This window comes from Nomascus leucogenys, chromosome 8 (genome assembly GCF_006542625.1).
Source record: "Nomascus leucogenys isolate Asia chromosome 8, Asia_NLE_v1, whole genome shotgun sequence".
NCBI classification, from domain to species: domain Eukaryota; kingdom Metazoa; phylum Chordata; class Mammalia; order Primates; family Hylobatidae; genus Nomascus; species Nomascus leucogenys.
In genome coordinates, this window is record NC_044388.1 from 106,744,412 (window position 1) to 106,771,979 (window position 27,568).

General features: G+C 50.3%; 1 protein-coding gene across 5 annotated transcripts in view; it reads left to right on the top strand.

The window, feature by feature from the left end:
* FUBP3 (far upstream element binding protein 3) overlaps nucleotides 1–25,446 on the top strand; it is a 59,737-nt gene extending 34,291 nt beyond the window's left edge. For 3 of the 5 annotated variants that reach the window (XM_030818044.1, XM_030818040.1, XM_030818041.1), the window contains 15 exons: nucleotides 8–79; nucleotides 1,344–1,401; nucleotides 3,410–3,572; nucleotides 4,859–4,957; nucleotides 7,669–7,773; nucleotides 9,711–9,813; nucleotides 10,588–10,688; nucleotides 13,344–13,485; nucleotides 17,607–17,767; nucleotides 18,536–18,609; nucleotides 18,918–18,998; nucleotides 19,178–19,254; nucleotides 21,652–21,723; nucleotides 23,010–23,137; nucleotides 24,104–25,446. In XM_030818044.1, the coding sequence (XP_030673904.1) occupies nucleotides 8–79; nucleotides 1,344–1,401; nucleotides 3,410–3,572; nucleotides 4,859–4,957; nucleotides 7,669–7,773; nucleotides 9,711–9,813; nucleotides 10,588–10,688; nucleotides 13,344–13,485; nucleotides 17,607–17,767; nucleotides 18,536–18,609; nucleotides 18,918–18,998; nucleotides 19,178–19,254; nucleotides 21,652–21,723; nucleotides 23,010–23,137; nucleotides 24,104–24,112 (1,445 nt within the window). In that variant the 3' untranslated portion in view covers nucleotides 24,113–25,446. Of the gene's footprint in view, nucleotides 1–7; nucleotides 80–1,343; nucleotides 1,402–3,409; nucleotides 3,573–4,858; nucleotides 4,958–7,668; nucleotides 7,774–9,710; nucleotides 9,814–10,587; nucleotides 10,689–13,343; nucleotides 13,486–17,606; nucleotides 17,768–18,535; nucleotides 18,610–18,917; nucleotides 18,999–19,177; nucleotides 19,255–19,704; nucleotides 21,724–23,009; nucleotides 23,138–24,103 lie in introns of those variants that run through there. The other 2 variants (XM_030818042.1, XM_030818043.1) reach the window with 2 other exon arrangements.
* The last annotated feature ends 2,122 nt before the right edge of the window (nucleotides 25,447–27,568 follow it).

Below are 27,568 nucleotides of genomic sequence, written 5' to 3' on the forward strand. Positions count from 1 at the left end.
GTTTCAGTTATCGGCAGGGGAGGTGAGCAGATTTCACGGATTCAAGCAGAATCTGGTTGCAAAATTCAGATTGCTTCAGGTAAGGCTTTTTAAAAATAGATATCAATTTTATAGAAATCAGTATTTTGCAAAAATTTCCAGATTCAGTACTTTGCTTGTTGCTTGGGTAAGTATATGCGATTGGTGTTTTCCTTGCACTTTGGGAGTTGGACTCCTAAATGAGAACCAGAAGGATCAGAGCAAAGGTGGGCCCGGAGATAAGCCCTCCTATCTGGCTTCTGGGGTAAACCCTCCCTCAGCTCTGTGGCCAGACATGGCCCCTTCCCAAACACCTGCCACTCTAGGACCTATGTTCTCTGCACCAGAATGTTATACCAGACATAGTGGCATAGTGGGGCCTGTGGGAATCCTATGGCTTTGGGGTCACTCCTTGACTGCGTGCATCAGAGGAGGCTCCCATGGATGAGACTGCCCCTTCCCTTTGTGGGAAGAGGATAGCTGGGGGTCCTGGCTGAATTAGCACTCACTGAACATGTTTTATGACCTTTCCTAGCTGGGTCCATTTTGACTATGCAACATGGAGAGAGATGGAGTGAAGAATAATTTTTTATTTTATTTATGGTTTTGTCATCTAATTTGAGCTTGACCTTTTTCTATTGCAAAGGAAGGGGTTTGAAGGACATTTGACTAGAAAAATGTTTGCCCTTTTAAAAGATACTTATTACAGTGTCTTGAAGGCAGTAACTCCTGTTAGCTATTTCTCTTTCATTTTTTTGAGGAAGAATTTTAAGAAGCAAATTTTTTTAGGAACAAAATGAGGCATCACGTGTGGTGTTAGAAAGTAATGTGTTTCTCTCGTTAAATGGCCCAGTTCCACATAGATGTCACTGATCTCTTGGGACATTCATGCAATAACTGGTATGGTCCTGATGTGCGTGTCATGAAGTTCCTTCCTAGAGTACTAGCTTATTTGCCATGTGCAGACAAATGACCATTAAACTACAAATGGAGAAACTGAGGAATAGCACAATAAAGTGACTGAAACAATTACTAGCATGTGAGTGGGTCAGAAGTGAAGCTGAGATGGGTAATCAGGACCAACTCACAGACCTCTGTCATGTCCTTCTAGCTTCCCCTGTGGGACTTGTTTCTACTTCGAGAATCTAGGGTGGAGCTACCAGCTTAATATTCTGTCCACAAGTGGAAGCAAACTGTCTTTTTCTGGGAGCCTGGGCCTCTGCGGGGCTGGCGTAGGAAGCAGCCCTAGAGAGAGCCTTACAGAGGCAGAGATGCATGTGCCCGGTGCCCACCAACACCCCTCATCTTCTTGATTCTTCTTATAGAGAGTTCTGGGATTCCAGAGAGGCCCTGTGTACTTACCGGAACCCCAGAAAGTATTGAGTAAGTTTATTTTATTTACTTTTTCTTTCACTCTTCTTCCTCCTTCCCCAAATGGGGAGAAATGGAAGGGCAACACTGTTACTGAACACTGTGAGTCTGTGCTGCAGTCTGGCCACACAGGTAGATCATTCCACAGGAAAAAAATCTGGGAGGTTACTGTGCCAGGGGTTTTTGTTACCTTAAATACACGAGATATCACCTTTGTTCTAAACCCCACAGCTGTCATAACATCTACTTCAAACCAGGGTCTCAGGAGTGTACATTCATCCCACCTGAATGCTCTAATCAACTTACTTCTTCCTTGTTAACACCTCCTTTACCTGAGCAGGTCTGGATTAGTAAGCCAGTCACTTGGTGAGCTACTGAGAATCCTGGTACCAGGTCTTTTGGCTGGAGGCTGATCCCGTTACCCTTCTGATGTTTGTGAACCAAATGAATCAACTCTTCGTGACCTTTGCTCTACTCAGAGGGCCGTACGGACTGGCCAGAGGATGTCTTGACTTTTGGCGCCCTTGCAACAGCCTTAAGACTAACATTGCTTTCCTACCCTGTTACTCACATACTCAGAACCTTATACCAGGTGCAGGTGTCATAAATCCAAGAATCTCCTGGGAAAGGGAAACATACTGACTTAGAGCCTGCTCACTGCCCTTCAATCTATGGAGCAGCACCGCATTTGGGGACAGGGGTGCTAAGATTATATCTGACTCAATAGGTAGGGTTGTTTTATTGTTTCCATTTCTCAGGGAGTCTAGATGAGCTTAAATTCTCTTGTTCTGCTATCACATTGCAAGCAGTGAACCATAATAAATATCGCCGGCAGGTGTGCATTACAGGGCAAGCTGGATGGTTTGCTAGAGTCAAAGCATTTTTCTTCCAACACAGGTTAATCTAGTACACAAGCAAAATATTAAAAAGCTGCTGTAACTGGGAAGATATATGAAGCTGATTCTGTACACAAAGGCTCAAGACTACAAAAGGCAACATCTATTTCCTGCCTTTCTCTTCGTTCTTCCTACTCTTCTAACCGTTCCTGCTTCCTGTCTACCCAAGGAGCAGAGGCAGTGGGATTATAACTTTAGGAGGAAACAAATTTCATTGTCTTCAGTGAGCAGCACAGCCAGCCTGTTTAGTAGCTGAGTTCTTCTCCATTAGAGAAACCAAAAAGCAGATTGCGTGTGGCAACTTAGAGAATCAATACGAGAAATAACAACCAGGAGAAATTCTGGTGCAGAAAAGGAAATTGGCACAGCAGATGACTTTGGTGGCCTGGGCTGTGCTGTCACAACATTGCAGCTGCCCTCCCCCGCTGCCCAAGAAATCAACACAAATAGCAGGACACGTGACACGCAGGGTCCCAACTCGGCTGCCATGGAAAGCCCAAAGCAGGTGTCTGTGAGTGCACAGCTGCATCCAGCACCGCCTCCCCCTTTCCCACCTCTTGGAACCAAACTGGGATTCATAGCCTTAGCTTAAAAGTCATAGAGCAGTGTTGTTGGTTATGAAGAAGCGTGGAGTATGGGAGTTCAGACAGTGAGTACTAATCCTTGCTTGCTTTCTTCCCATCTTTCTCATTGCTGGCTCTCTCTCCTGCCTGCATTTATTTAACAAATGTATATTGAGTATACTCTGTGAGGAGGGTCATGTTGGATGGGGGAACAGAGAGATGTAAAGGGATAAAAGATGGTCTCTGCCTCCAGAGCAGCTGGCATCCTAATAGGAGACGACACCTTTCTGGAGACACAAACATGAGCAGAGGGCAGGCTTGAAAGGGGCGGCAAGGCTCTGTGTCGCAGCGTTGGTACTGTGGTGTGTGTTGCTTTTAAATTCCAGCCCAGTAGCGTGGCGGATGGCAGAGAGACCTCCGGGTTGTGGGGGCAGGAGCTGGAGCTGGATGGAGGGCTGCCCTGACTCCCGCAGGTTTTTCCCTCAGTGCTATTTCCCTGTCTTGCACACTTAGAGCCTCCATTTAATGTTGGTTCTCTTGTGGTTCTTTTCCCTCCCAAAGACAAGCCAAACGGCTCCTGGGACAGATTGTGGACCGCTGTCGAAATGGACCTGGCTTTCATAATGACATAGACAGCAACAGCACAATCCAGGAGATTCTCATTCCCGCATCTAAAGTGGGTCTGGTCATCGGCAGAGGAGGGGAAACAATCAAGCAGTTGCAGGTGTGTGAGCCCGGAGCACGGAGCACAGCGGCCGCTCGCAGCAAGTCTTCAGCTTCCCGGCCCAGGAGATCTGCTCACGGCTGGCATTCCCTGGCTGGGCTGGCTTTGCGTAGCATTGTACTGAGGCTTCCTTCCTCCATTTGACAGACAGCTTCTGAACGTACGCCACGGCCACGCCTGATGCCAAATACGATGCCAAGTACTGGGGCAGGTGTGCCCTATCAGGGGCCCCTGTGAACTTTGAGCAGCCTTTTTGGCAGTGAGCTCTGTGAGGGCTGCTTTTATCATAAAAGGACAGCATCTCAGATAAAAGTGCAGTATTTGGAGTCAGAGGCTCTGACCCAGCATTCTTCCTCACTAATTGATTGATCTTAAATGTGCTCATTTGCTTTTTGAAGGTTCAGGGTCTTTGTGTGTCAAAAGGGGCAAGTGCAGGCTTCACTGCTGTGATGGAGCTAAAATAATAGTCGTTCTTTTCTTTTTATATAAGAGCCTGTTACTGAGTGAATGATCCATGAGCATTAGCCGCTGTTAGTGCCAGAATCCCTCATCTGAGACACTCAGGACCAAACAGGTTTCAGAATTTGACACTCCCAGCGAGTTCTGGGGTTGTACCCTGAAATCAAATGCATATTTCTGTAGCTAAATAGAATAATACTCACACTCAGAGAAAGGCAAAAAATACACTGACATGAGTTCAGTTTTGCCGCCAAATGAATTATAAGTAAACTTTCTTTCAGAAAAGGGATTTTGCAGTTGCGAGTAAAGGATTGTGGCTTCCCTTGCGTGCCATCTCATAACCCGGTCTTTGGGTCCTGGTTGTGAGGATGGTATCCTAGTGTAGACTTGGAGAGTTTATCATCTGGGATCCCAGCTTCCCAGGTTTGGCCCCCACTCATTAGCTCTGGACCTAGGGCCGTATGTGCTGAAGTAGAAAGATGGCAGGACTTGACTCTCAGTTCCGCAGAAGTTCTAATCACATAATGTCACATGGAGTATGTGCCAAGTGCCTGGCGTTCAGTAAAAGTAGCTCCTTAGTGCTTAGATACTCCAGGCACTGGAATTATTTTAGGAGATGGTTTTACATCTCACATTTGGACATGGTCTTACCCGACCTATATGTCTGCTGTCACAGAAGCCAGCTTCATGGTCCAGGTTGGAAGCAGTCCCTGGTGGTAGGTGGGATGCGGGCTTATTGTGGGTGTGACTGGATCCAATTTTGTGCTGCCCTGCATTTCATACCCTGCATTATTCATGAGGGCTGTGCCGGTGTGTGTTCCCCACAGGAGCGGACAGGGGTGAAGATGGTCATGATCCAGGATGGCCCATTGCCCACGGGAGCAGACAAGCCTCTTCGTATCACTGGAGACGCATTTAAAGTACAGGTAGGAAAGAGCCATGGGTTGGATGAGTCCTGGCTGTGGGGCTATCACTTGGTGGTACCCTAGAGCTTTTATCTTCCTCAAGTAATTGTGAAACTGGCTGCTCCGTTATTGAAGGTAAACTGTTCTCAACAAAGTTTGGTGATAAAAAGAATCTAGGTTTGTGCTGCCCAAACCAGAGTCCTTAGCTACTTGTGGCTATTTAAATTCACTCAAATAAAAACTGAGCTCCTCATTTACACTGGCCATATCTCAAATGCCCAGTAACACCTGAGGCTGGTGGTGACTGTTTTAGACTGTGCGTGTGCAGAACATTTCTGAGCTCTTGCTGGTGGCACGGCTCAGGGGCAGTTGGTTTTTTGTTTTGTTTCCCCCACGTCATCCTTCCAGGTGCAGTTTTGATTTGCTGACCTGGGGTCAGCTGAGATGCAGGCTCTGCTTGGCGTTTACTTGCTCATTCTCTTCTGGGCTTATTTCGCAAGCCCTTCAGCTGAGGTTGGAGGTGAGCACAGAGTGAGCACCAGAGCCACCCGAGTGCCTGGGCGCCCTCAGAGCAAGTGTCCTGCGCCCCGAGCTGCCAGGCAGGACAGCCCCCGCTGGCTGGAAGCAGTAAGGGGCTTGGTTTTCTATCCCCTGGGGTGGTCCTGTCCTTCCAGCTCCTGCTAGTAGCAGGAATTCAAGTGGGCGGAGGGTGTAGGGTTTTTGTCTGGCCTCAGTGAAACACAGATGTACTTTCTTCTGCCACCTGCAGCCTGTCTTGCCATTGCCACGTTCAGAGTAGCTCCGGGGTGATGCTCCTTGGTGAGCCAGGCCACCATCAGGAATGGGTCTTCTCTGGGAACAATGGGGTTTTAATCAGTGAAAGTTTCCAGTCCCTGGCAAAATATTGCCCCCAGTTCTGAACCCTGTCCTTCAGCTAAGCTGGTCAAGGTACACCTGTCAAATAACAGTTTTAGAACAGGAGTGAGGGCAGTGGTGGGCATGGTTCTGCCTGGGGACTCCAGTCAGTGATACGGTCGTTCACTTCCATCAGGCCAGAGTCCCCACGCGCTGCCTCCTCCAGAGCTCCCAGCCTTCTCTCAGTGTGAACAGTTGGGCATTTAAGGAACCAGATTGCCTCTCGCCTTTCCCCACCCTGCTCAGCGTCCGGTTGTGGGCTCCAGTACTGTGTTGGTGTTGGATCCAGGCCTGTGGGGGGCCACAGAGTGCCTGCCCTCCCTCAGAGGCCGTCTTTTTCTATCACAGCCTTTGATGGTGTCTTTGGTAGGGAAAGACCCCAAGCAAAGAATATATCATTAATGTCCCATAAATTTGCAGGAAAATAATTTTAACTTAACGGGTTTTGGTGATTTTTAAATTTTAAAACTGTGTATTTCACTTTTTTTTTTTTTTTTTTTTTCATTTAGGAGATGGAGCCTGCTGTATTTAGGGCACCTATATATCTCTTCAACCTGCCTAACATTTTGCTGTATGTGTGTGCATGTGTGTGTGTTTCTTTACCATTGAAGATGGTATGACACTACCCCTAAATCCTTTAAGCATGTGTCTCCTAAGAATAACCAGGCCTAAGAAAACTGTACTTCTGAAACATTATCTGGTATCCAGTACATGTCCAGATTTCTCCAAATGTCCTAAGATTTAAATTGCTGGCGGGTTTATTTTGTTTCTTCCTAGACACAGTTCTCGCATTCCCTTGAGTTGTAAGGTACAATAGGTCTTTAGCGCAGATTCCTGTGTGGCTGGTACTGGCATGGGTTGGACAACATGCAGCGATAGACTTGCCAAGTGTGTGTTTTGGGGAGAAGGACAGTTGAATCTGCCTGGGATGTAGTGACGTCCACAAGGAAGTCTCACCAGTAGGTTATAGAAATAAGATAGGCTTGCCCTTTTGTTGTTGTTGTCGTTGTTGTTTGTTTAAAGCAACGTATTTGGCTTTCAGCCTTTTCTTTTTAACTTACTGGAGTTCCTCTGTGATGTAAAGCCTTGGCAAAGTTCTCTGTCTCATGGACCTGCCCTCAGTGGGTGCTCTTGGACACTCCTTCCTGCTAGAAAGAAATGGTGTCAAGAAACACCTAGGTCAATCCACTTTATTGACCAGAAAGAAAAAGATGTAAAAAAAAAAACACCTAGGGGTGATAGGAATCCATTTCTGACCACACGCAGATGTGTTCACCCAACTAAGGCTTTTTATAGAAGGTGGACCCTTCCCTGTGTGGACATTTGGGCAGTGGAAAGAACACATCACTTGGCCGGGCGCGGTGGCTCACGCTTGTAATCCCAGCACTTTGGGAGGCCGAGGCGGGCGGATCACGAGGTCAGGAGATCGAGACCACGGTGAAACCCTGTCTCTACTAAAAATATAAAAGAATCAGCCGGGCGTGGTGGCGGGCGCCTGTAGTCCCAGCTACTCGGAGAGGCTGAGGCAGGAGAATGGCGTGAACCCGGGAGGCGGAGCTTGCAGTGAGCCGAGATCGCGCCACTGCACTCCAGCCTGGGCGGCAGAGCGAGACTCTGCCTCAAAAAAAAAAAAAGAACACATCACTTAAGATACGAAGCACACATCCCCTACATGTCCCATAAGCAATAAGTGAATTGTCCTACAGCTGAGCGCCTTTAAACCCAAGTTAAGAGGGTTTGATCTTGAAATTTCACCTGGTGATGTATCTTTTTTCAGGAATTTTTTCTCATAATGCTTTTTGTTTGTGTTTATGCAGCAAGCAAGAGAAATGGTACTAGAGATTATCCGAGAAAAAGAGCAAGCTGACTTTCGGGGTGTACGCGGCGATTTCACCTCTCGGATGGGAGGAGGCAGTATAGAGGTATGCTTAAATTACAGGTTAGTAGGCAAATGAGGTGAGGACCAAAGCTGTAGGTCACACTTTTGTTAGCTCTTTCACCCTGAGCAAGTTAGTTAACTTTTGTCTCAAAACCTTAAGAATTCTCTCGCCTCTTAGGGTGGGTGCGAGGGTGGACTGCAACAGCATCAGCCTGCAGTGAGGGGAGCTGGCTGCACTTCAGGACATGGGGCCATTTCCCTTGGTTTTGAAGCTTTGCTTTAGAGGTTAACCAGTTGCCCAGGTAAAAACCAAGGTTCAGGTTTTCTTGGTGATGTATATCATGATTCTATCAAACTCGGCAGCCTGTATTTATTGATGAGGTTGCAATGGGGTCAGAATCTATCCTAGAGAATGAAATTTTGTTGTATGCGACAACATGGATGAACCTTACAAACAGTATGCTCAGTGCAATAAGACAGATACAGAACAAATATTGTACTATTCCACTTATCTGAGGCACCTAGAAGAGTCAGATGCATAGAGGCAGAAAGTAGTAGAAGCTATCAGATGGTGGGGGAAGGAGGAGTCATTGTTTAATGGATACAGAGTTGTTGGGGATGATGAAATGTTTTGGATATGGATGGTGGTGATGGTTACACAACAGTGTGAATGTTTGTAATGTCATTGAATTGTGTACTTACAAGTGGTTAAATGATAAATATTATGTATATTTTAGCCACAATAAAAGAAAAATGAAGGAAAAAATACATTTTAAAGAACCACTAGGGCTAATGCATGGTGGTTCACGCCTGTAATCCCAGTGCTTTGAGAGGCTTAGGCAGGAGTGCTACTTGAGGCCAGGAGGTTGAGATCTGTCTGGGCAATATAGCCAGACACCACCTCTACCAAAAAAAAAAAAAAAAAAAATTATTTTAAATTAGTCCAGTGTGGCACATTCCTATAGTCCCAGCTGTTCTAGAGGCTAAGGAGGGAGGCTCATTCCTCCCAGGAGATGGAGGCTATAGTCATCCACAGTTACGCCACTGTAATCCAGCCTGGGTAACAGTGTGTATGGTGTGTATATTGGAAGGCAAAATTACTATTTTTCATCTTTTATCTATAAGCCTTATTCATTTTTATAACCATTTTGATCAAATCTCAAATTGGATGCATTTAACAGTTAAGAAAGCAGTTCAGGCCGGGCGTGGTGGCTCACGCCTGTAATCCCAGCACTTTGGGAGGCAGAGGTGGGTGGATCACAAGGTCAGGAGTTCGAGATCAGCCTGGCCAATGTGGTGAAACCCTGTCTCTACTAAAAATACAAAAATTAGCCGGGTATGATGACGTGCGCCTGTAGTCCCAGCTACTCGGGAGGCTGAGGCAGGAGAATGGCGTGAACCTGGGAGGAGGTGCTTGCAGTGAGCGTAGATGGTGCCACTCTACTCCAGCCTGGGCGACAGAGCAAGACTCCATCTCAAAAAAAAGAAGAAAAAAAAAAGAATGCAGTTCAACCACAATATTATTGCTAAAAGGGAAAAATGTCCTTTATTATATCATTTCCAGGAATGCACTATAATAAAAACTAAGTTGCGTGTTAAAAAAAATGTGTCCTGGGCCAGGCGCAGTGGCTCGTGCCTATAGTCCCAGCACTTTGGGAGGCTAAGACAGACAGGTCAGTTGAGGTCAGGGATTCAAGACCAGCCTGGCCAACATGGTGAAACCCCATCTCTACTAAAAAATACAAAAATAAGCTGGGCATGGTGGCGGGTGCCTGTAATCCTAGCTACTCAGGAGGCTGAGGTGGGAGAATCATTGGAACCCAGGAGGCAGAGGCCACAGTGAGCTGAGATTGTGCCACTGCACTCCAGCCTGGGCAACAGGGCGAGACTCAGTCTCAAAAAAAAAAAAAAAAAAAAAGTGCCCTTTAAAAAGACAGGTTTGTGAAAAGTTCTGATGAGGTTTGGTTTCTCTGTGCCTAGGTATCTGTGCCAAGGTTTGCTGTGGGGATTGTAATAGGAAGAAACGGGGAAATGATCAAAAAGATCCAGAATGATGCTGGTGTGAGGATTCAGTTTAAACCAGGTGGGTTTGATGATTCAAAAATCCTTAGTGTTAAAAGGATGATAAAATACCTTACGAAACAAGGGCTTGGCTGTTGTTTCATGTGTGTTCACCTTTCACATCCTTGCAACATTCTGCTCCCAGATTACCAATCTCAGTTTCTTCTCCCAGCCTTCTTTTCCCTCCCCGGATACATGTCTGTCACCTTTGATTTCCAGGCCTTTTTTCTTTTTTCTCCTTGGAGTATATGCATAGTATGTCATAAATGCATAGTATGTCAGCTTTTGATTTTGCCAAGTAAAATTTAAAAATATATATATATAATTTTGATTTTATTAAATTGGAGATCATTTAAAACCACATACAAAGACAAAACATCTTAGAATAAAGGACAGATTTTTAAATTTTATAAACTTGCCTTAATGAGCAAAATTTTTGACATGGTCTGAAAAGAGGAAAACATGGCAGGCTCTTCTCTGGAAGCTATTGCCATAGCTCTGCTCTGACTCCCTTGGCTTTTTTAAAGTCAAGTTTTGTTTTAGTTCTTTAATGATACATTTTTTAAATGGCTATAATTGCATAAGAATTGAGCATTGACCTGAAACATTCGAACCAATATAATTACACACATTTTCCTATCACCCACATCACTCCAAAAGAGTCCCTGCAGCTGGCAGTATTCCTGTTGCCCCTTTTGGCACCGCGGGTAAGAATATTGATTGGGAATCAGATTAATCCTTGTTTCCTTCTAACGTTGGGCTTTTTTCTAATCCTGTCTCTCACCTGGCTCCTCAGACGATGGGATTAGTCCAGAAAGAGCTGCCCAGGTCATGGGCCCTCCGGATCGGTGTCAGCATGCAGCGCATATCATCAGCGAGCTGATTCTTACAGCCCAGGTGGGTCCAGCTCTGCGGAGTGTGAGTGTTTGGGCTGCAGAAGTGAAAAGTGCTACCCGGGGCTCTCGGTGCAGCACCATAGAGCTGTCACCCTGAGGCGCCTCAAGTCACATTATGGGAAACCAGCAGTTTCTCTACATCAGCCTCTTTCCTGCTTTCTTGGTATTTTTTTTCTGCTCATTAATTATTATTCTGCCTTTATTTACCTCACCATCTAGATTGCCTTTACACAGTAAGTTTCTGGCTATTTAAACCATGTGGGGAAATACCATGGAGATTGGTCGCCAAGTTTCAAATAATCAAGTGTATTTAATGTTAATCTGTGTTAGTAAAATCCGGTCTTAGTGGTAGAAAGCACTTCAGGGTCCTCCAAATTTGGTCCTAAAGCTGCCCTTCATGCACTTGATTTCTGCACATCTTTGGACTGTGAGCCAGCCTGTATGACAGTGCTAGGAACCCCTGTAACTGATGGTAGGACTGAGGATACATTTGAGAATGACCAGAACGGAAGAATAAAGCAAGAGATTGGAAATTATAGTCCCAGCTCTGCCATCAGTCATGTGACCTTGGAGCAGCCTTTGAACCTCTGGGTCTGGTGTTCCCAGCAGCACACTCAGGGCGCTTTGCACCAAGCAGTGTTCTCCATGTGATCCCCTAAGAGCCATCTGGTGGTTCTTACTCAAATTACAAATGTGTAGGCCCCCACCCCAGATCTACTGAATCAGCATTTCCAGGGGAGGGTCTTGGGTCTTCACTAGAGACCCAGGCAATTCTTAGGATTAGACAAGTTTATGAAACAGCCACTAAATCAAGCTCGTTCAGCCTGTGGGCTGCACGCAGCCGAGGAACAGCATTGAATGCAGCCCAACACAAATTCATAAACTTTCTTAAAATGTTACGAGATTTTTTGTGTGGTTTTTTTTTTTTTTTTTTAAGCTCATCAGCTATCATTAGTGTTAGTGTATTTTATGGGTGGCCCAAGACAATTCTTCCAGTGTGGCCCAGGGAAGCCAAAAGATTGAACACACCTGCTCTAAATGATCTCTAACATCCTTTTTTTTGTAGCAAGAGTTTATGAACCTTGGCCAGGCACTGTGGCTCACTCTTGTAATCCCAGCATTTTGGGAGGCCGAGGCAAGCGGATCACCTAAGGTCAGGAATTCGAGACCAGCCTGACCTACATGGTGAAACCCTGTCTTTACTGAAAATACAAAATTAGCTGGACATGGTGGCTCACGCCTATAATCCTAGCACTTTGGGTGGCCGAGGCGGGTGGATCACCTGAGGTCAGGAGTTCAAGACCAACATGGTGAAACCCGTCCCTACTAAAAATACAAAATTAGCCGGGCATGGTGGCGCATGCCTGTAGTTTCAGGAGGCTGAGGCAGGAGAATTGCTTAAACTCAGGAGGCGGAGGTTGCAGTGAGCCAGGATCCCGCCATTGCATTCCAGCCTGGGCAACAAGAGCAAAACTCTGTCTCAAAAAAAAAAAACAAAAACCAAAAAGAGTTTATGAGCCTTGCGCTACAGAGGCTGTGAGATGTTTGGGAGAAAACCTTTTCTTTGAGATCTGTGGCATACCCAGAACGTTGACTGTGCGCTCGTGTGCGTGTGTGAACATAAATTCTAAAATTGCCTTGTTTACTTGGCAGTTGTCTCTCATAAAAGCAGAGTGCGGGGGAAAAGCACTCCAATTGTCTCAGCTGTCTGCTGGTTTAGATTCTGGGTAAACATTCAGTTTACTCTAAATCAACACGAGCAGGTTTTGCCCAACATTTCTTCAGTGTGTTGAAAAGTCTGTGCAGCTTCTCCCTTCCATGAAATAGCTCTTAGCTTGACCAGGTTCACCCTCCACATTTAAGAGAGTTTAAATACTGCAGCTCCAAAATCACTCAGCAGACGGCGGCTAGAATGAGACTTGCTGCCATCTCAATGAAAGGGCTCTTCCTCTGTCAGCTGTTAGATTTAGGTTTTTCTCTCTGCTTGGTGAATAGTGCGGGAATGATTCAGAGACTTCTCCAGCCCCTCATGGGGAGGAGGCCCTGGCAGGTTCCCTCTATTCCTCTCTTCTAAAGTAACCCTGAATGGTCACTCTTGAACCTGTTGCTGCTGCTGCTGCTTGGGGGCACGACAGCCAAGAAGTTTTCTAAAACTGAGTAAAATACGTTTATCCTTCTTGCTGATTGGAGTGCCAGGTGTTGTGACTCATAGCAGTGCCTGGTCGGGGAGGGTCAGCACGCTGTCCACATCTGGCTTCCCATAGGCCCAGTATGTGTCCGCCGCAGGAAAGAGGGGCCTCAGCTGCAAGGGAGAAACCAGCTCTTGATGCCTGCAGATCGGGGCCTAGTGAGGAAAGCTCCAGGGAGAAAGGCCGCTGGGCTTCAGCCTTGGAGTTTGTGTCTGCCTATTTCTGTTGGATACATTTGAGCTGTTTATGTAACTGCGTGTGTTTGTCTGTACAGGTCCTCCCGGCTACACCTGTGATGGGTGTTAATTCTGGCTTAAAAGAGCCCTTCAGAATGAGAAGTGTGGAAAGGTGCTAGGTTCTAATGGGTGGCATTGATTACATCCTGTCACTTAACCTCCTCCCTGGAGAAGAGGAGCAGTGGTGCTGTGGCAGTGGCAGAGGTCACTAGAGCCCTGTGATCTTTCCAGGAAAGAGACGGCTTTGGAGGCCTGGCAGCAGCCAGAGGAAGAGGTCGTGGCCGTGGTGACTGGAGTGTGGGAGCCCCTGGTGGCGTCCAGGAGATAACATACACAGTGCCAGCCGATAAGTGTGGCCTCGTCATAGGCAAAGGTAAGAGGCAGCTGGGGTTTCACATCCCCCTTCAGCTGTTTGGCTTGAGGGAAGGCAGGTCACGGGACCTCCGGAACCTTTGGTGAAGTCACTTTGCTGCTGCAGGCTGGGGCTGCCCGGTCTGGGGGCAGTAGCCACCTTCTGCCGAAACCCTGCTTGGCATGGTTCTCTGAGGCTGCTGACGGGCCTGTTGTGAGGAGCAAAGTGAATTTTTTCCTGTGAGTATGAAGAGACAGCAGTAAAACTCCCTGCCTGTTGAGGGCAGCCTAGCTTGGTGAAAAGATACCTTGCGCAAGATGGGGGGCCTTTGTCAGTCAACTGGTAATTAACTCACCTCCAAGGAACTTAGAGGGACGGTTGAGACAACATCTGCAGTGAAAATTCCTTCTCCACAGTGTGTCACTTCTTCCCCTTACCAGGTTTGAGTATTTGGTCTTGATCTGCACAACGTGTGAAAATGATTTTTATCCTTTCTGCGTATTTACCGTGAGTCACGGACTCTCTGTGGAGGGAAATAAACATTGATTTGTTAGTTTTTTCTGGGCATTTTGGAGAACATTAGGAAGAAACCCTCATTCATGGCTACTGTAGCTCTTTCTTGTCCTTCACTGAGAACCAGGAGAGAGCAGCCACATTTCTCAGCCATTGGCAGCAGTTCATCTTGGCTAGCCCTGGGACCCAAAAAGGCTACTGAGACCAGGGCCGAGGCTGTGGGGCCTCTCCCAGTGTGGCAGCAGGGCTCAGCTTCCATGGGGCTCTGAGCCAGGCCTCGCTGCCAGCAGGGGACTCCCGTTGTCACTGGGTTTCGTATTTGCCTTCATTAGGTATTTGACAGCATGTGGAGAAAACAGTCGTCTCTCCAGAATTTCTCAAATTTCTTTGATCACCAAATGCCTCTTAGCTGCTTGAAGGGTGCTTGTATTGGATAGGCAAGACTCAGGGATGCTTCACCAGCAGAGACCTCCAGAGCTGGGCAGGTGGGAGCCCCCTACACTCACCTCCCAGGAGCTGCCCTCGTCCCTGCCCACAGACACTGTGGGCTTTATGCTCTTGCAAAATGCAAGAAACCGTGTTGTCTTTTAGATGCTGAACCACTCAGAGTTGGTAGGAACAATGTGGGTTTGTGTTCATTTGCCGGCAGGTGTGCGGGCTGGTGAGTGTTTGGGGATATTGCAGGCTGCGCCAGATGCTGCCAGAAGTCCCACGCTAACCAGGCCGTCAGCCTGACTGCTGTGAGACTGCAGCTAGTTGATGCCTGTAGGGTGACGATTAGCTAGATCTAGATTTCTTGGCCTTTTGCAAACCGTTTTGTCAGCGAAGTTTTCATTTGCTTGTGTCTCTAAACCCTGACTGAGCGTTGTTGCCTCACCATGACAGGTTCTCATAGTGAGCCCTTGGTGCTCACAGAGCAGCCCCTCGTAGTTGGTCCTCCACAAACTCATCCTGAGTGGTTCCTAGAAAACAGTAATGAGAATGAAGCAGTAACTGGTCTGTGTCCCATGCTTGAATAGCAGCCTAAAGAAGCCTAATTGGCGTCTCGGATATGGGAGGGTCTTTCTATGTCACGCACACACCCCACTAAACACACACACACACACACACACACACACACACACACACACACACACCCTCAGGGCCCATGTGAGACATCTCTTTTCCTTGAGATGGGCGCCTGGGCAAGGGAGAGAGGAGCCCCATGCAGTCAGGCCCAGCTTTCCTTGGCCTCTGGCCTGGACAGACGCAGAGCCTCCCTGGCCCCTGCTGGATTTCCATGATAAACACAGCAACATTGACAGATAGCGCAGCCAGCCTGCTCTTGTCAGCCAGGCCTTTTAGCAGGTTTGATTAATTGCTTTACGATTTCACGTCCAGCCGGGGGGCTACTGGTGGGGCACTTCTGCCTCCCATCAGGTAGAAGAATGGAGCGGCTGCTGAATGAGTCTATAGACAGCCACCATGTGCCAAGCTAGTGACCTCATTTTGAAGGAAGATGAACTTAAATTAACTCCTTCTGGCCCCGCGAGGTTTTGTGGCGCCTCCTTACCTTATTAGCATGTTCCCAAGGCCTGGGGATGAGGGTCCCAGGGCCCAGTAGGGAGGGCTGGGGCCTCAGCTGTCTGGGGACCGCGGGATTCTCAGTCACAGACACTCATGTCCTTGTGCTTTTGCCTCCAGACCATGTGGGTCTGGGTGGAGGCTGGTAGGGTTCCCTCGAGTCTTAGGTGTACCTGTGGAAATGGTCTCCATTTTAGTTTCTATTCTATTCTTTTTTATTTTATTTTATTTTATTTTTGAGATGGAGTTTCGCTTTTGTTGCCCAGGCTGGAGTGCAGTGGCATGATCTTGGCTCACTGCAACCTCCGCCTCTGGGGTTCAAGCGATTATCCTGTCTCAGCCTCCCGAGTAGCTTGGATTACAGGCATGCACCACCACACCTGGCTAATTTTGTATTTTTAGTAGAGACGGGGTTTCTCCCTGTTGGTCAGGCTGGTCTCCAACTCCCAACCTCAGGTGATCCGCCCGACTTGGCCTCCCAAAGTGCTGGGATTACAGGCGTGAGCCACCGCGCCTGGCCAAGTCTCTATTCTTTATTGCTCCCCAAAAAACATTGCCTAGAAGCCTGCTTTTCATGGCGCAGAGAAGATAAAATCCATGGCCTCTGAGTAAAGGGGCAGAGGTAAAGGTCCCCTAGGAGGGGCTTGCAGCGGCCCAGAGGAAATCAGAGCTGTGGGCGTTGTCCCGGTGTGTCCCCAGACAGGCGGGTCTGGCCAGGGTGGAAAATGCAGGGATGCTTCTCTGAAACTCCAGCAGGACTTTAAGGAAGTCACAAGCATAGCATTTGGTTCTGTTGGTCATTTTTTAAATTTAAAACCACCCTAAACTTAACCAACCTCTTCTGCATGCGACCTTATCTGCATGCCATGCCTCCTGGCATCTTTTCTCCCCTGTAAGGGCTGCCCCTGCTGCCTTCAGGAAGGACCACCTGTCTTTTTCATTCCTTGACCTCTGTAGAGTCCTGGCAAGACGGCCTTGTGTCTGCCTTTAGCGTCCCCTCCCGACTGGCCTGATAGGCTGTTGAGACAGGGCTTTTCTGGCAGTGGGTAGAGGGAAGCTTGGAGTGTTTGGAGGATTGTGGACAGTGTCTGGGTGAGGTGCCACATGGCATTTAGGGCCTGTTTTTTTGACTGTGGGCATGGAGGAGGGGCCGACACTGGCCCCCGGCCTTTGCTTTTGATCACCCGGGCTCACTGCTGCCCTATACCAGCTTTGGAGCAGATTACCTTTTTCTCCACTTTTCCAAACTGTGCTCCAAGTTATCCTTGTATTCTGGCTCCTCCTAGCAACGCTCCATCCTCCACGGAGTTGAGCGGAGCAGATCCGCAAGTTCTGTGAATTGCAGAAGAAGAATCCAACTATTGTTACGCCGCTGGAGCTTTTATTACGCAAATTTCATTCAGAGACTGAGAGTCTCACAGGTTTTTGAAAGAGACCAACTAAATTTTCATTAGCCCTACTCCACCCAGGTCTCTGTGACCTCCACGCCATCCTTGCACTGCCTATCTAGACTGTCACCCCATGGAGGAGGCAGGGAGTTGAGAAGTGACACGGTGGGATACTGAAGGCCCGAGTGGGCTCCAGGCATGGTTGGGCCTGTGGTCATCTGTTTGGCCTATGGAGAGAGTTGCCCACAGCCAGGCTGAAGGCCCCATTGTCATGGAGGGGCCCTTGGCTCACCATTCTTGTGTTAAGAAGGGCAGTGCCATCCCTGGCTGGGCGGGAGCCCCACAGCTGGCTCCATGGTGTAGACCCACAGGCCTCAGCTGAGACCTGGTCACTGGGCCACTCAGGGCCTTCACATGGAGGTTTCACATGGCATCTGTGGCCTCAGCTTGGCCTTGAGAGAAAGTCCAGCTTCACTCCAAAGCTACTTTTGCAAGTGAGAGAGCCCTGGGTTTAGTTGGAACCACTTTGGAGTAAATAGAGAGTACTTCTCTACTGTCAGGGCAAATGCCGACGTGCACAAAATCCCCCCGAGTCCTCTTCTGGAGCCAAGTGCCCCAGAGCCTCAGGGGTTGCCATAGTAGCCGCTTACTCTTCTGTCTGTGTTCTGCTGTCCACAGGGGGTGAGAACATCAAAAGCATCAACCAGCAGTCAGGGGCGCATGTGGAGCTTCAGAGGAACCCCCCTCCCAACAGCGACCCCAACCTGCGGAGATTCACCATCAGGGGGGTTCCCCAGCAGATCGAGGTGGCCAGGCAGCTCATAGATGAGAAAGTTGGCGTACGTACAGGGTCCTTCCCCCACCTGGCTTACTCATAGCTGTTTTCTTTTGGATGTCCAAGGTACCAGCTTTTCCCGCCACCTTGTGCTTCTTGTGCCTGTGGGTTCTTACATCACATGAGGGCAAGCCCCCTCCTGCTTTGCCGAAGGGAAGGGTCGGAGACCCAGGGAGTGCCAGAGCCAGGCCCAGAAGCAATGAAGGAAGCCTGGCAGGACTCACCAAGGCCACAGCAGCCGAGGCCCCAGAGCCGTTCCCCTGCGGGCTTAGATGAGCGGCTGGGGCGGCAGCCTCCCCCCACGCTGTCCCGGGACTCCGCTGGCATTGCCCTGGCGGCCAGCCCAGCAGGCAGCTTTCATTGACTCTGGCTTTAGTTTCAGGCACCTCAAGGCAGATAAAGAAAGGGAGTGTTGATGGAGGACAGATGGGCCACTGCTCACCTCAATGGGGACGTAGAATGGCAGAAAGAGCCTTGGGCCAGCCTAAGTTGACGGGAGAGTCAAGCAGGTTGGTCCCTACCCCCAGGGTGATGCCAGGGCAGTTGTGGTGGTGCCAGGACTGGCTGTATGGTGGTATTGGTTGCTGGAGGGCAGAAGCCATTTCTGCAGCGCAGCCTGCTGTGGGAAGGAAGGCTAGTGTGAGTGCGTAGGTGTCCTTACTTCACTCGACTCCATCCCCCCAAAAGCTGGGCTTTGCCTCGGGGTGGGCCTGGGCAGAGGAAAGAGGTGTGCAGCCAACAGTGGGTGAGATCTCCCTCTGTGCCCCCACAGGGGACCAATCTCGGAGCACCTGGAGCCTTCGGACAGAGTCCATTCAGCCAGCCGCCCGCCCCACCTCATCAAAAGTGAGTCTTTTGCCTCAGTCTTGCCTGGGAGAATTCACTCGCTCCCAAGAGATCCCCTGTCCTTTCCAGCTGCTTCTAGGGAGTGCCAGCCAAGGCCTGAAGTTCTGGGTGTGGGCAGGACTCATTTCTTTTCCTCTCACCAGCGTCCCTCCGGCCTATCACTCACTGACCTCAGCGTGGGGTGGGAGCCTCTCAGAGGGCAGAGGGTCTTCTGTCCCGACCGCCCCCTCAGTGCCTTGGGGCTGGGGGGGAGGGGACGAGCCCTCCGTGGTGAGGCGCTCAGTCTGTTGTCTCTTCCCCTTTCCCAGTACCTTTCCTCCAAGGAGCTCCGGGTGCTTCCCAAACATGGCTGCCAAGGTGAACGGGAACCCCCACAGCACCCCCGTGAGGTAGGTGACCTGCTGTGACTCAGCTGGGGACAGACGGGACTAGGATGGTCACTTGGCTACTGCCGACAGGCAAGGGTCCGGTGATGCTTGGCTGGGGTGAGGGAGGTGAGCAGTGAAGAGGGAGACGACAGGGGTGACTTGCCCCCTATAGGAACGAGTGACTCTCTTGTCATCCACAGTGGTCCTCCGGCCTTTCTGACCCAGGGCTGGGGCAGCACCTACCAGGCGTGGCAGCAGCCCACACAGCAGGTCCCAAGTAAGTGACTCGGGGCTGGGAGTGCCTGCCCTCCAGAAAGGCTGGGGCCCACAGAAGTCCTGGGGCCAAAACACCCTCGCTCAACTCAGCCAGCAGGCCCAGGATGCCCCTCCCCAAATGACCAGGAGCCCTCCAGGTGGGGCTTGGGGCCTCCTGCAGGCCTGTACTGGGGGTTGTGCATGCTCAGAGAAAGGCCCCAAGGGAAACTGCACAAACCTCAGGCGGGCTGGGGACTCTGGGCTGGCCCTCTCTTGGCCCACCTGTCCTCAGAGCTCTGGGCCTCTGCCACTTTTGTTCCCCATGCATGGGTGGGGATGGGTTGAACCAGCTTCTGCTCCTCCTCTTCTCCACCCCCTGGGGGGCTGGCTCCTGGCCCCCCAACTCCCTCCCCCTGCCTTGGGTGGCTGCCTTCCTCTCCCCTCTCAGGCTTCCATCTCCTGAACTTTTCAGAAGCAAACAGCTAGGGAACGACTTCTGCTGCATCCCGCCTCTCCAGGGAGACTGGTTGTGAAGGAGAAAGTCCTGGTGGGAATCAAAGCCGCCGCCCACTCTGTCCCCACAGCCGCTTCAGGAACCACTGTTGGGTTTCAGAGCTGGTCTAGCCCCTCTGGCATGGCCTTCACAAAGCAAAGCAGAACCCTTACCTTAGTATGACCCAGGTTCTCTTGACCCATCTGGAGTTTCTGTCCTGTGTTTGGAAAGGCTTCTTCAGTGTCTGCAGATTCTGACAGCACCCAGGCCGCAGGCCCCGCCCCACAGCCTGGCTCGGAGGGCCTGAGCCCCCTTTCTGGGGTTCTGCCACTTCAGCCTTACACAGAGTCCTGAGGCCAGTGCTGTGTGGCCTTAGGCATGCCCTGCCTTCTCTGGAGCTCCACTTCTGTCACGTGTAAAATCAGGGGTTTGAGTTTGAATTCTAAAGTACTTGCATGCTCTGAAATTGTATAGTTGTGTTTCTTCCCTTTTTTCCCCAGTATCTTATTATGAAACGTTTCAAATATCGTAGAACACTCTGCAGTGAGCACCCACACGGCACCCAGATCCCACCATCCATCCCCTTACCCTCTGCTCACTTGGCCACGGGGGCTGACCCTGTTTCCTTTCCTCGGCTCCTCACCTGCTGTTCTAGTCTGAGAGAATCCTCCAGGCAGCAGGGTGGCCAGGATTGACTCTGGGGACACTGAGGCCTGGGAGGCCTTCAGGGGAAACGGCCCCCTGGCGGGTGGAACTGGCAGAGGCCTGTGGGCTGAGGAAGGGAGAGCGCAGGAGGCACCCAGTGGTTGGGCAGCCTTCATCTCATGGTGTGGAGCTTGGCTTTTTTTGTTTATTCAGGGGTTTTGCAGTTGAGAACCGGTTTGGGTTGGTGAAATATTATTTGGCAGCAAAGTCCTGGTTGCCGGCACCCTCTGCGTCTGAGGGAAGAGTGTTTGCTGCCTGTGTCCCTTTCGTCCTGCTCCTATGGGAGGAATTAGGGCGTCTCCTTCCCTCCTTCCTCCCTCTGCTTGCTTCTTCCCCACACTGCTCCTCAGTCTGCAGTAAAGTGAACTAGTGGCGAAAGCATGTGGCTGCGTGCTCTCTGCAGTGGTTCGCCCTTCCTCCCTGCTTCAGGCTCCAATCCTTATAGGGGACAAGACAGTGAGGGGGCCTTTTGTGGGCCTTGGCAGGTGGACACCTGAGCCAGCCCCAGCCTGGGCAGAAGGAGAGGTCCTGACTCACCGCTGTGGTCAAGTCTTTGAAACCCCTCTTGTGCCTGGCAGAGTCCTGAGGCTCTGTTCCTCGATGCTGGCTGTTTCTCCGCCTCCCCCAGTCTTCACTGCCCACATAGCCTAGAGGGTGAACCCAGGGTCCTGCACAGAAGAGAAGGGCTGGACCACCCTAACACATGCACCCCCTTTCCCTCTGCCCTACCCCAGCCGGCCTGAGGCTGGACAGGGTCCAGGAGTGCACTGGTGCCGCCCGCCCCTCCTCCACATGGCCCCTCCACTTCCGCTGGTCCAGAGGCACAGCCCCCAGGCCTTGAACAGAGGGCCACACGAAGAGAGTGCTCAGCAGCCTCTGGAGTCTTTGTCCTTTGGAAGGCTGATTGGGGAGCCTCAGAACAGCAGTGGCTGTGGCCCTCAAGCCCCCCATCTGTGGACCCACAGCTCGCGTCTCCATCTGAAGAGGGTCAGGCTAGCCTTGCTAGTTGCCCTGTGTGCCCAGCCCCACCCTTACAGTGATCTTAGTTATACCCCTCCTCCCAGCCCTGCCAGCTGCCACCTCCTTCCCAGGCAGGGCTGCAGAGCCGTGTGTGGCCAGGAGCGAGGTGGAGGAGTGCAGGGCAGGGCCTACAGCTGGCGGGCTGGGGCTGAGGCTGTGAGGAGCCCGCAAGGCCTGACTGCTTTTGTGTTCTTCGCACAGGCCAGCAGAGCCAGCCGCAGAGCAGCCAGCCCAACTACAGCAAGGCCTGGGAAGACTATTACAAAAAACAGAGTGAGTGCCCGGCCCTCCTAACCTGTGGCTCCCGGCAGCACAGTCGCCTCCAGCCCAGAGACTTCAGAGTCCAAGGCTCACTGTCCCCTCTTTTTTCCCTAATGCCTTCCCCCTGTGGCTTGATGTCATTATTTGCCTTCATCCTCCACCCTGTACCTGCCTGCTTCTCTCTGTCAGGAGTCTGGGCGTAGTCAGTCAGTGACCACAGGCTGCCCTGCGACTCGGCACAGGCCTGCCATCCCCTCCTCTTTATTCTCCCCCTGCTGGGCTCCAAAGGACTTGAGGTGGGCGTGGCACCTGGAAGTGTGGGCTCAGCTGGCGTCTGGTCTCCTTAGGGACTGAAAGATTCCGGTTGGGTGCCACCTGGCCGGCAAACAGACCAACCAGGCGTCTTGTTCTCTGTCTCGGTGCTTCAGGGCAGATGAGGAGAGGTGGTGAGATTCAGGGAAGGAGGCCTTACCTGGGCATTGGAGCTGGGTGCTTAGTTTCTCCTCTTAAGTAGGCCCGTTTTCTAACTACCAGAAATGAAACCAGCCTTCAGAGCAGGGCGAGGGACCCAACAAGCAAAAGGTCTCTGGGCAGTCATGTAAAGTCAGGACCAGACTCTCGGGATATATCCCACGATTACTAGGCTGGAGGATTGGGGGCTTCTTTAAAGAGGTATCTCACGTGCCTTGTGTTTGGAGGATGTTTCTTGCTGGTTGGAAGAGATCGGGTTGAAGGTCACCAGAGAAATGGTCCCCCTGGTGCTGGAATCATCGCCAGGTTCATGGCCCTTCTAGGGGTTGGAGGTGGGGGTGTTGAGTCATGGTCACCAGGGGACCTGGTGTAAGCTCAGCTGCCCAGTCTTCCCCAAATCCCGATTCCCAGACCCCTGGGCCTGTGTTGAAGCTGTTCACAGGATTTGGACACTATCACAGGCACCCAAGTTAGGCACTCCCGTTCTCCCCCACCCCCACCCCCACCCCAGGATCCCCCCTTCGCTGTCTGTCACGGGGCCCTGGGAGTTGACGGGGCAGGCAGGGAGATGCAGAGAATGCGCTTCTGCCGAGAGAAGGCAGGCGTGAGGATTGGTCTTCACAGGCATAGCAGGGGCCGGGCAACAAGAGGCTAACAGCACCTTTTGTAGCATGCCCTCCTGCAGCAGCAGCCTCACCGCGCCGCCTCCTAGACCTCCCTGCCTTCCAGCCGTCCGGAGGGAGAGCAGATGCCCAGGGCCTTTGGGAAGGGTCCTGCCCAGTGCACCTCCGCTCCCGATAACCTGTGTTTCCCCCTTTGTCAACCAGGTCACGCCGCCAGCGCTGCTCCTCAGGCCAGCTCCCCACCGGACTACACAATGGCCTGGGCAGAATATTACAGACAGCAGGTCGCTTTCTACGGACAGACGCTAGGGCAGGCGCAGGCCCACAGCCAGGTCTGTAGCTAATCACCAGCACCGCCGCCACTCCCTAGCCCCAAGCCCCTGCTCCCAAGCCGCCTATGTTTCCTGACCCCAGGATGAGAGCGCTGGGCTAGGAGGAACCTCTGGGCCCCGTAGCTCCTCAGCGAGGCTGCGTCTGCTGGAAGCCCGGCTCCAGCCCCTCTGTCCCTCCTCGCTCCGGAGAAAAAGAGTTTAGGTCAAGTGGGAGGATTGGGGGCGCAGCCCCTGCAAGGAAGTGCCTGATCTTTCCTCAAGTCCAGGCCACAGACCTCAGGGCTGATGAGTAGTCTCTCTCTTCCTCTAAGCCTCAGTTTCCCTAACTGTAAAGGAGCCAGTGCAGAGGGTGCACTCCAGCAGCTGCTCTCAAGGAGAGTGGAGTGGCCAGGCCATCAGCCATGCCCGGGCAGCAGCAGGAGGCAGTGAGAGGGCAGGGGGAGCAGAGCCCAGCTTTCCTCTCCTGTGCACAACCTAGAGGGTTCTGTTCAGAGGCCAAAAACGGATTTCTTATTAAAGAAGGGAAGACGTCCAAGTGTTCCCACAGGGCGTATTTCCCGCCTGATGCCAGTCAGGTCCTCGTGGATAACATTTCAGTTACCTCCTGGCCCTGGACTCAGCTGGTTGGGCCTCTCACTGCCAAATTGGCCGTCTGGGTCTGGTCCTGGGGAAACAGGTGTCAGGGCTGGTGGCGACGGAGGAGAAGCGTGGCTCCCACTGTCCGCTCTTCCCTGCCCCAAGTCCCTAGTGGAGAGAGAAGCCCAAGACCTCCTCTTCAGCAGAGGTTTTGTCTGGTCCAGCTCCCGTGACGTGAGACCCGGGGGAGGTGCTGGGACACGGCCCTGTCTGTGTGTGTCGGTGCCAGCGTGGCGCCAGAGGGGAGAGGGTAACCTGTCACCTCCTTACTGGCACACAGACCTGAGGACCTGCCGTCACAGACTAACTCCTCTTCCCTTCCGTTCACAGGAGCAGTAGGACAGTGTCCTCGTGGCCAACTATCCCCTCAAAATCATTGTCAAAGAAAACCTATTTGTAACAGAGGTTTTTACATTTGCAAACCTTTTGATGAAGAACCGTTGCTTTGTTCTGTGAAACACTATATTTAGATTAACGGAATTTTTCTAAAAATCGGGAAAATTAGTTACTAAAAATTGCTGATCATTTTTGTTTCATTATTTTTGTTATTTCAAATGTATAAGCTCTGGGATTCTTTTTGGAGCAATACCTACAAAGTCAGGCACCAGAACGTGCCTCAGAGCTGTGACATTTCAACATGATGGTTTTGGTTTTGTTTTGTTTTGTTTCGTGTCCTTTTTATTTGCAGTTTTTTCTGTTGCAACAGAAAGTGGCTTGGAAGTCTTAGGTGGTATGTAACAAATTCTTTTTAAAAATTTTAAAGCAGTATTTAAGTATTCTTAAATGTGTAAATTCATTTAATGTTTTACTTCTAATTTCTTGTATCTTGGCTGTCTGGTTTTATTGCATTTTTTTAAAAAACTGAACTATTATGTATTGTAATGAATGATGTGAATTCTGAATTGAGACAGATAATTGTATTGCTGTCCAACAGGGGTTGGGAGGGGCATTTTGTAGGGTTTGTATAATTTCTAGAGTTCGAAAGGGGTAATATAAAAATGTGTTCATGTGTTTAGCATACGTTTTTTTCATGTCTCCATTACCAGTTGCAATTGTGTATCTAAGACCTCCAAGCTTGTTTTTAAAACAAAACAAAAAACCTTTCTCTATTCTCTCAGAAATATAAATACTGTTATTTTTAATATTAAGAAATTCAATATAACTTTTAACACACACTGTGGAACATTAAACCGTATAAAAATGTAGTTATAACTATTTTTAATTCCAAGGTGTTGTTTGCTTTTTTCTTTTAAATATTTTCTTAATATTTTGTCAGATTAACTAGATGAATAAATAAATCTAGTATTAACCGCATTATGAATTAAATAATTTTGATTAAATGAAAGGGATAATATGATTTCCAGTGTTTACTGTAGTGTATCTTGTACAGATAACATGTATTTTTAAAGGAAAAAAAAACGGAATTGAAGCTATTTTTTCTTGCATTTCTAATTGACCTGAGGGACATTCCGTTTGAAATGTACTGAAGTTACAGTTTCTGGTTTTTTCTCCTTATTTTTCTTATAATGCTTGAAATGTCTAACTATTAAAAAAGACAATTGGAAAATATGCATGGGGTTTTTAAGAAAACAAAGTGTTCTTTTTATTTGACTGACAATTCATTTTACACTCTATATAATAAAATCTCCACAAGGCATCTTGTGGGCAAAGTCTTTCTGGCCTGTTCGCTTTCCATTCGCCGGTTCATCCCTCTGCCCCTGCCCACGGCCGCCTGAGAGGGAAAGAGGATTCCTGCGGGCCTCGCCCGTCATCTTGCACTGCGTCAGCCCGCCTTCGTTGGTGCACAGCCTAGATGTCTAGCTAGTTCGTTAAGCTAATTTTATTTTAATGGCTCTGTATGATTTGACAGCTTGACTTGAGAGCCGTGGTTGGGCCCAGCTCCCCTTCCCTGTCACAGCCAGGCGTCTCTAAGTGAGAAGTCAGTACGGGAGTGTCGTCGGATGGAGCTGGGAGATGCACTGAAGGGCGTGCGGCGGGTCAGTGGGCTTCTGCGACTGACTGGGCAGCCCCTTGCCCTCCGCCCGCTCCCCTTCCCCGCATGCCCATGCACACACGTTCGCCTACAAATGTAGGTGGGCTGCCCTAGGCGCGGTGTGGTTTCCCTGACTGTTGCTGCCTGCATCCCCCACCTCCTTGTCCCCAGCCTCACCTGTGGCTCTGGTGGTGGTGCTTTCTCGCTCTTAGCCCCGTGCCCACGGTGGGCGCCAGATTGCCAGGGGGGCTGGGACGCATCAGCACACGTGCTCATTATGTCCTGTCCTTTCATGAAGAAACAAATGGGGCGTCCTTCCCCAGAGGTGTTAAGTTACAGTCCTATGGTCTTAGGACTCGTGGCGACAGTGTGGGCCTCAGACTTGGAAGGGCATTAAGGAATAGAGAGCATCAGCCCTTGCCTCTTTTTTTCCTTCTGTCCCGTTGGTTGGGGTGACTGGCATTGAGCAGTGTCTGCTTTCACGTCTGAGCGGGCCCTGCCTTCGCCCTCAGCCTTTCTGTGCGGGTCTCCTCTACTTAGATGCAGAGACCTGTTTTGATCCTGAACAGGGCTTGCTGGGGTGTGCCTGGCCAATACTGGCCCCTTGTCTGTACTCCAAGCTTCTGACAGGGGAAAAAAGCATCTGTGGCTCCTTCAGGCCGAAAAGGGGTGTGGAGAGCAGCCCATCTGCGGCCACGGCAGGCCTGTTGAGAGCCGGAAGACAAAAAGGAGATGTGGCATTTTTAACTGCACCTCTAGAGAATCGAGTTTGACGTTGAGAAATTGAATAGTAAAAGGCACTTGGAAAGGCGGGGGAGGGGGCCGAGTGGGAGGAGGGCGTAAACGCTGATGACGGTAATGGGAATTCAGGAGAGGGCATTACAGAGAAGACTTCCTTCTAATTCATCTTCCAAGCTCTGTGCCAAAACAGCATTTGGCATGGTTCACAGGGAGCGATTGTGTGATAATGAACCCTAAGGTGTCCCTTAATTGAAGACTGAGCATTGTGGTTTGTGCCAATAGTCATAAATGGTGCAGGCTTGCGGAGGATGCATTTTCTTAAATGTATCGGTAAGTACAGATTAGCGCTTGTCCCCAGTGAAATGCCCATACTATAAATTATGGAAATCTCTCTTTCTCTCTGATGCAATCTTTTATTGGGGGGAGGGGGTGTCGTACGACAGGAGGCAGGGGGGAAAGTTTGCAAGCATATGAAATTTGGCCTCTCATTAACATGGCGCCCAAGGAAGATGATTTTCATCAGCAGTCTGGTATACTGGAAGGCTAAAGTGCTTGAAATGTACCAAGTTCAGCGGTTGTGTTCCATTAAGAAAGATGCATGGTCATCACTGTAAGGGCGGTCGGGGTCGGGGAGGCGGGGCGGGTGGTTGCCCAGTCTGTCTTCTGAATGCATGCCCCACCCCCACCCGCCGCCGCCCATGCCTACTGGGTCTCTGCCAGCCTCCCAAGTTCAGGATTCATCAAGGACCCTGCTGAGCCGATCCCAGCCCCACCCAGAAGTTTGGGCTGGGGTTGAGGAGTTCTCAGCCAACGGGCCTCAATCAGTACTCCTGGCCTCTCATCAGGTAGGAGGCACCATCTTTCCAGGGTCACTCGAAAGCGGTGACCACCCATGATGTCCCAAAGCCCCCACAGTAGGGTGGGCTGGGGCACAGATGGCACAGTGCAGTGCCCGGTCCATGAGAACATGGGTCACCCCAGAGCCGCAGCTTCTAGCTGGCTACAGCCCCACTGTTTCCCAGCCCCACTTCTGGTCCACTAGGGCCCAGCTGGGGTTTTTT